Genomic DNA, 8,138 nt, shown 5'->3' with positions numbered 1-8,138 from the left:
ACCCGAATAAATTCTTGATTGGTGATACATTTGACTGTTGAAGGAAAGCAGATCAAAAACAAATGATAAAAAAGAAAATTTCACGGTCATATCTAAAGGACAAAATCAGTAAAGATAATGTATGTACTGCTTTGTCCACAGGGGGCGCCAAAATCAACACACACAAATGGTTCCTCACAGGAGCTTTAAGAACAGATGCAGTTTGTTTACACGTCTTTTTTTTTGTTCAGATGTTTTTACAGAAGTTTGTGATGTCCCAAAGTAAAAATGACACACAGGCAAGATTCCATGTTCTTTATTTGCTAAGGGCGCAATGCTTTTTTTGTTATATTTCTGTGCACAAAAAACCTCACAAAGTGAAAGTCCACATCGCGACTGTAGCTCCAGAATTCAACGTCACACCATGGCCAAAACAAAAGTCGGCAAAAAACAGGGCGCAGAACTCTGTACAGTCAATATCTTCTTTAAAAATAACACAAGGACAAAAATGTTCCTCTTAAATCAAATTTCTATTTTTAGTGAAATACAACAAAATAAATTCTATAAAATAAGAGCAAAATATTTAAATATAATACGATGGGCAGAATATTTTCATTTGCAGGAGTATTTGGTATGTTTTAGACAAAAAAAAAAAAAAAAAAATTCAAAAAAATACATGCATTCAAGTTACCAATTAAATACAGTATTTACTGATGTTTTACCTTTTACTCCTACAGAATTACAAGTTCGCTCAAGTTGCAACATGACTAACCAGCCGCTATTCTTACGGTACAACCCTGCTGTGGATCCAGTTCTCCACGGAGCACGAGGCTGCCGCTCAGGGTCTTTACCCCCAAGCCGCAGCCAGACTCAGAACCCGACCAGCTCCGTGGCAGAAAGGAGGCCGATTGGGCAACAAGTCTGTCTACAACTAGGCTCTATTGAAGAGACAGAAGCAAACCACACAGTCTATTTTACACCAGAAAGCCCAGTGTAGCAATTCTGTTGCATATGTGTTTCATTTTTCAGATTTCCTACTGATGAAAGCTAAGCCGTATATCCCACCAAAAACTGACTGCCGAATGAGAAGTTGGAGGATTATAATGTGCAATTGAGAAGCCACTTATTCATACATTGGTTCAAAATATCGCCCTCATTGTAGACAGGGTAGATGAGTAGAAAAAGGAACAAAAAGAAAAAAAACCTAAGGGTAACAACACCCCTCTGGAGATGTGGATTAAGAACAGCTTTAGGTTGTTATGGTCACAAGTCTTCCCTTGGGCTACACTATTCTGGTGAGAAGCCATGCTAAATGTTACAGCATATTAACTAGAGCTTCGAAAAGGATTGAATTCAATAACCAGAACAAAAAAAAAAAAAAAAGAACAAAAGAAAAGAAAAAAAAAAGAGAAAGGCAATGAGTTTCAGAACAATGTTGCATCACTGCTTTTTCACATCAACCAAACACCGTAAAAGTCCACCCAACCATTCCACGTCTCACACTAAAACCAACCACAGCTCGTGAGTTGATTTGGCATCGGTCATAAGGTTGCCAAGGAGCTTAAGAATAATAATATAATTATGATAATAACAATGCGTCCTTCTACAGTTGAATGACCAGTAACCGTCCGATGGTTGAACAAACTTTACTGCAGAGCATGGGTGATAAAACAAAGAGGAGTTGTTGTCTTCTTACAGTTTTTTTTGGGTGTTTTTTCGTATTTATAATATCCATTTTTGTTTTTCATAATATCTGCAACACCTCCCAACAGCAAACCACACAGAGTTATGCTACTGGGGGATCTGAACAGTCAAAAACATTAACATACTATGTACACCTTTTCGTCGTGTAGACAAGCGCGTCAGCATCGTCGGCTCTGGGTAAATTTGTTTTTTCTTTAGTAGAACTCTTGTCCGCTCCCTCGCCTCTGCAGCCGCCAGAAGGCCCCTGCCATGATGGTCAGGAAGCCCCAGGCCAGGGAAGAGCAACCCCCCCGAACGCAGGCTGCAGGAAAGAAGTGGGCCTGGAGAGGAGGACAAGGGAGGCCTGGCTCTGCCCTGCCCTGGGGACAGAGAGAGAGAGAAAGAGAAGCCCGACGAGGAGCTCTGTTGACCGGAGGATGAGAAGAAGGAGAGCGGGACGATGGAGGCTCGAGGCACAGCAGAGGAGAGGGTGAGGGGGTGTTACTCCTTAGGTGGGGCGGGCGCCGGGGTAGAGGTGGTGGTGGTGGTGGTGGTGGTGGTGGTGGTGGTGGGGGCTGGGGTGGTGGTGGGGGTGGGGGCGACCTCCTCGGTGCTCTCCCAGTTCTCTTGTGCTCGCGGACCTGGGCCAGGGCCAGGGCCAGGTGTGGGACCAGGGGCTGGGGTCGGGGTCGGGGTCTGGGTGGGGCCTGGAGTCGGGGCGGAGGCAGGACCAGGACGCTGGGGGTTGTTCATGTGCTGAGCAGCAGGCCCGGTGTACGGCTGCCCGTGAGGGTGGTTGTTCTGTAGAGAAGGAGAGAGTGGACAGAGGTCAAACAAACAAAATTAACCCTTTCACTGAAAGCACTTTCTTTAGTATTTCATACGTTTTAATAAAAGCAGCAAAGTTTTCATCATGCCACAAGCTTCTGGGGGCGGTTACTAATTTAATCTCATCTGCTGTCAAGACAAATCCTATGAGAAGACAAGCAGATTTAAGGGCACAACTCCTGTGCCCTACCAAAATAAAAGCCCTGTTATCAAGCTTTTATTTAGAGACATTTGCAGAGGTCAACACTTTTTGTTCCTACATGATATTTAAAATGTAGCTGCTGCCCTCCAGTGGTTAATCATCACTACAAGTAACGACCGGCTTCATTCTTGTCATTTATTTTCACATCATCATGATCAACCTCCTCCTGATCAAGGTCAATGTGATCCCGACACACTACCTGCTGAAACTGGGTGGTTCCAGGAGAATGAGGGTACAGAGATGTGTCCTCAGGTGGGGAGGAGTCTTGATCATCAGGTGCTTCCTGTTCATCTGGTTCCTGGCAGACATGAGAGAGAGAAGTTATACGTAATTTACTTCAACTCCAAAAATGGGAACAAAAAAAAAAAGTCCTTCATACTATCATTTATCAAATGTGCGCAGCAGGGATTGCTAGTGTGTTTTAACACAACAGTGTGTATTATGTTAAGCTTCTGCACTTCAGTGTGAAATTACGAGTGGGTTGTGTGGGGAAAGTCCGACTGTGAGGCGTTATCGAGGAAATGAGGCTTAAATCCGATTTGATTTTTGTGAGTGGGTGGATTCTACATCTGAGGGATTCCTTGTGGAGGATATTTCACTGGATGTTTTTCTTTTCTGGAAAATATCAAATAACTCCAGCCTCATTATTAAACATTTGAAGACGACATATCTTTGTGACCATTTAAATTATATTCCTCTTATATTAGAGCAGATACCAATGTGATATTGAGGCTTAGGGCTTATTGACATTACTTTAATAAATGTGAAGATTATGGGCTAAAAGATGCCATCATAATGAACATCCTTGTTTTGTTTCGACTCCATCATCACATCTCTACATTTTGAAACAAAGCAGAGAAATTCTTTACTGCCTCTATGATTTTAAACATCATGTAAACTGATGCACAAACAGTGTTACAGCATCAGAATGACACAAGCCTTCAGTTTAAAGTTAGTCTCCAAGCTTAAATATGGCAACTACGTCTTAATACTGGAGAATCAATCAGAGATGTGATAGTACTTAATTGATCTCCAGAGGGGACACTCAGTGATGCAGCATCAAAGAGAATTAGACTGAGAGGAGAGAGGCTTTTTCAGTGATGCTGATCGGGTGAGTCACTTGGACTTCAACTAGATTTACAAACTACCTTTATATTAATACTCAAAAATAAAGACAGAATAGAAGACGGCAGTGCTTTGATTTATTCCATGGTGACAATTTGTCCTCCTGAAATAGCAAGTTAAGCCAACAAATATTAAAAAGTTAAAAATAGTACCCATTGTGAGAGATCATATTCAAGATATAGAGTTTTTTTAACAGACAGGTTAAAAAAACTCAAGTATTAAAATATTAATGTAAAGTGATTCTCTCACCAATCTAAATAAAGAATACTTCCTATTCCACTTTTATATTACAACAACTTATGACTCTTATCTTACAGTTTTAAAGTTCTCTAACAACTATTATAATATTTATATGTATTTTTTTTACCATGTTACATCATACAGACTTCTATTTTGACATTAAATCTCATTAACTTGATCTTTTAAATAATAATCAAAGATAATAATTTTGTCTGTTTTTTTTCATAATTAAAATTTTTGAGTGTAGTAATTTAACTTTTGAATCATCACCTTTTATCTGAAATGTTGATTATTTTAGTCAAAGTTTGTCATTTTATCTCATAATGACTTACCCCAGAGTGTTTTTTGTTATATCACAGAGTTTCCATCTTAATTTTTCCCTTTATTTATAAAAATGGACTTCAGAGAAAACTAATATTTAGTCCACACAAAAGACAAAACAGAGTTTTTTTGTTAATGTGTTCCTTTCTTCTACAACTGACTAAGCTAAGGGAAACTCCAAATTGTGAACCTCTAAGTATAATGTGTTGTATTTGTGTTGTGACATAACTAAACATTGGCCATATTTCTCTGTTGGTGTTTAAATTGAAATTTTGTTACATTTTCCTTCCTTCATGTGGTGTTGCCTGGAATACTGACCTTCCCTGGGCTTCCCTGAGTACACTTGAGCTGTGTATGGAATATTACAGGAGAAGTGTGTCATTGGACTGGACTTTTCAGCATGAAAATACAAGTAACTTTTCTTAATTGAGAACAGAAATATGAATTATTTATATGCATTGTGAACTGCAGCCATGAATCAATACAAAAAAACATATTCCTGTGTAAACATGTCATAGCTGTAGCTTTGAGAGGACATTTCTATCAAATGGCCTGCTGGAAATGAGTCCAAATAATTCAACATCTTTGAAAAATAGTCATCAAATGTCAGGGAAATGAAAAGCTAGAAAACTGAATCTTTGTTATAATGTCAACAAGAGAAATGACTTGAGTTGTTATCAATACACCCGGTTAAACTCAGACCATGTTCTACCATTCAGTGGCTCATTAGTGATGGTGACCAGACAAGTCTAGAAATGACATCTGAATACAAACAGAATACATGATGTCCTGTAGCTTTAGATACTGGTCCCAGTTTAGCACCCTGAGCACAATCACTAAAACTACACAACACTTCTATGTGATGTTGGGAAAACTTGTGTAGGTGCAGGTATGTGTGATACAGTCAGATGTCTTTGTGATTACCTCTTCAGGACAAAGCTCGCAGGCTTTGGCCAGTGTCATACGCGCACTGTGGGAGCGCTCCAGGAAATACCCATTGGAGGTTTCATTGCTCTGAACGGGAGGAGACCAGTTGTTGTAGGTGTACTGGGGGTTCCCTGTGTATGGTCTCCTCTCCAGCTCGTCTCCTAACCACTCCACTGCCCACGTCCATTTTCGTTTCAAGTCACCATTACTCTGCGGGAAGAAGAGAGGAGAAGAAAAGAATGTTCTTATTAGGACGTATGTCTCCAGCTGTTGTTCCTGCTGACAGAGCACTGCAAGAATGAGTCCTGAAACGTGGACATGTTAGTTTATTTGGACTTCTGGTTCTGTTGTTTCTTTTCTTATAGGTTAAATGCATGACAAAGTTTGTTTCATACACTATTTAAGAGGCTTTTTGACATAAAGAGCCTCAGTTAATATCACATTTCAGTGTTTTTAAAAAAGACAACAGAGGCTGTCTGGGACATACTCATAATGCCAAGTTAAAGGATAAGTAAAGCCTGATTTATACTTCTGCGTTAAATCGACGATGTAGCCTACGCCGGAGGTCCTCATAGCTCCCGTACCTACACAGAGGTCTACAACATGCACCACCTCCAAAATGTAACTACCCGTAGAATCGATGGGGACCGCAAGCTCTGTGATTGGTCCGCTCAGCGGCATTGTATTTCCTGCATTTACAGCACTTCCGGGATCCCCGCTCATCGGCCGTGTATTTCATCTCCTCCTCTCTATTCTTCATGTAATCATGTCTGTTTGATAAACAGCAACATGTATCAGCTGTAGATTAACATAACACGCTCTGAATCGCTGTGGAAAAGTAAACAGAGATCGTAGCGAGGCCGGAAGCAGGCGACCGGCTATCAGAGAGACCACACTGCCCTCAAGCGTTTCGGCGGAGAATTGCTGCGCGACACGGACACATCGATGCACAAGTATGTGGTGCTCATGTCCGTGTCAGCTCCTGCTGCATAGGAGGTATAAATCAGGCTTAAGGCTGATGTTGATGTTATGAAACCAAGGTTAAGGGCTTTATAGCCTTATGTAAAACTTCATCAAACAAAAGTTTGCTTCATTGCAGAAATTTGACTACAGAAGCGTCCTTGAATCATAAACTTGTGTGCCAGTTGCTTCACTGCTAATTATCATTTTTTGTTTTTGCAGAATCAAAAAGAAACTCATGTTGTCTGTTTTACTACAGGGAGCTGGAGGGAATGAAACCTCCATGTTGGTCTACAAAAACAAGTCATCCCTACGGCACTCTATGTTGAAGTGCACAGTTGTAGTTTCAGAGAGAGGACTGTTTCTTATTAAACCATAAAGTCTGAAGCATTTTATAGTTTTAATTAGGAGGAATGCAGAAATGTGTGGGTTTATAAATTATAACTATAGTAAACTTTATTGCAGCAGGTTAACGTGCCTCATACCAAAACGACTCCTTCATTGGGGTTAAAACTTGTTATTAAAATGTTCACTAGAATGTTGAAATAAGAAGCAGATCTCTTTGCATATGTCTGATGTAATGTGACATTGTATTGGATCACTTCATCTGTCAGTGACTGTACCTGTAGGATCTGGTAAGCCACAGAACAGTTGCTAAAGAGTGCCACCATGCACTTGATGCACTGGTAGGCTCGTTTCTGGTAGTGGTTCTTTGAGCGCTGAATCGTGTCGAAAAGCCCGTCCCTGTCGTCGGGAATGCCCTTCAGCACATTGTGGATCCTGAACACACAAACAGAAGAAGCAGAAATAAAAACTCTCAACACGTCCAACACAAACACATGCAGCACAAATTATTTACACAGTGAGCAACGAGTCTGACCTGTGTGTCTGCCAGGAGTCCTCTATGAGCAGGATCTGTAGCAGCAAGTCCAGGTAAGGCCTCAGCTCATATGTATAGGAGTACGCCACCTGTACATAACACATACATTATTTGAACACCGGCTCCAGTGAACACGTATATGTAAACCTAGAAGCGGGGGACATTTACCTGCCAGAGCAGCTCGCTGAGCACAGTGGAGGAGAACTGAGGGTTCTCCCAGCAGCTGAAGCGAAGCAGCTTCACTGTCTCCTCTGAGTTGCTGCAGTCTTCGATGATCTTCTTCACGTAGCTGGTCCTCACAAACAGGATCTCTGCCACCAGCTGCTGCACAGGCATCACTGGGGCTGTCAGGTTTGTGTCTCCGTACGGGTTAGGGAGAGGAGGATTACCTGGAGGAGGTAGAGAGAATATTCAGGGTGACTCGAATCTGAAAATACATTTTGTTGTTGGAGGCAGAGATGTGTATCTTCTCAGGGAGCCCTCAGCTCTAAGCTCCGCCTACACAAGGCTGGTGCTCAGAGTGGCTGGTTTGTCAGTCACTAGATCCTGAGCAAGGATGAAGATCTTCATCGGGCTCCTACTTTCCCCACCAAAACAATCCCAACACTGTTTGAAGATTTATGCCCAGAGGCTGACCCTACATTGACCGCCGTATCTATAAATCAGTGCATCTCTTTCATCTTAAATGGCACCCTTATCTTTTAAGCTCCATTTTTCAGTGGCAAGAAACAGCCCAGTGTTTCACCGTGTGTGGGGCTGAAGGGAAATAACTCACCATTGATGGAGGACTGCATGCGTGAAGAGACGTCACAGCATCGGACCAGCTGGGAGACCACAGTGTAAAGCTTGCCCAGCTCAGCGTACTGGTACTTAATAGGAGGGCCGGGACCTTCATCCAGAGCGACCAACATGAAGGTGGCGGGGACGTTCAGCTTCAGCAGCTGCGTCTTCTCTGCCAGGCCTGTGATTGTTCGAGGTAGGAGGGAGGGAAAG

The 8,138-nt window shown here is 41.9% G+C and overlaps 1 protein-coding gene across 7 annotated transcripts in view; it reads right to left on the bottom strand.

The window, feature by feature from the left end:
• Positions 1-279: 279 nt before the first annotated feature.
• Positions 280-8,138, bottom strand: part of usp9 (ubiquitin specific peptidase 9) — a 47,210-nt gene continuing 39,351 nt past the window's right edge. For all 7 annotated transcript variants that reach the window (XM_034693574.1, XM_034693573.1, XM_034693575.1 and 4 more), the window contains 8 exons: positions 7,921-8,106; positions 7,314-7,534; positions 7,146-7,234; positions 6,889-7,045; positions 5,303-5,515; positions 4,697-4,726; positions 2,892-2,990; positions 280-2,463 (listed from right to left, as the gene is read on the bottom strand). In XM_034693574.1, coding sequence (XP_034549465.1) covers positions 2,164-2,463; positions 2,892-2,990; positions 4,697-4,726; positions 5,303-5,515; positions 6,889-7,045; positions 7,146-7,234; positions 7,314-7,534; positions 7,921-8,106 — 1,295 coding nt within the window. In that variant the 3' untranslated portion in view covers positions 280-2,163. The remainder of the gene's footprint in view (positions 2,464-2,891; positions 2,991-4,696; positions 4,727-5,302; positions 5,516-6,888; positions 7,046-7,145; positions 7,235-7,313; positions 7,535-7,920; positions 8,107-8,138) is intronic.

The sequence above is a fragment of the Notolabrus celidotus genome, chromosome 10 (genome assembly GCF_009762535.1).
Source record: "Notolabrus celidotus isolate fNotCel1 chromosome 10, fNotCel1.pri, whole genome shotgun sequence".
NCBI lineage: Eukaryota > Metazoa > Chordata > Actinopteri > Labriformes > Labridae > Notolabrus > Notolabrus celidotus.
Note: the sequence above shows the minus strand (reverse complement) of the source record. Positions and strands in the feature narration are given on the sequence as shown.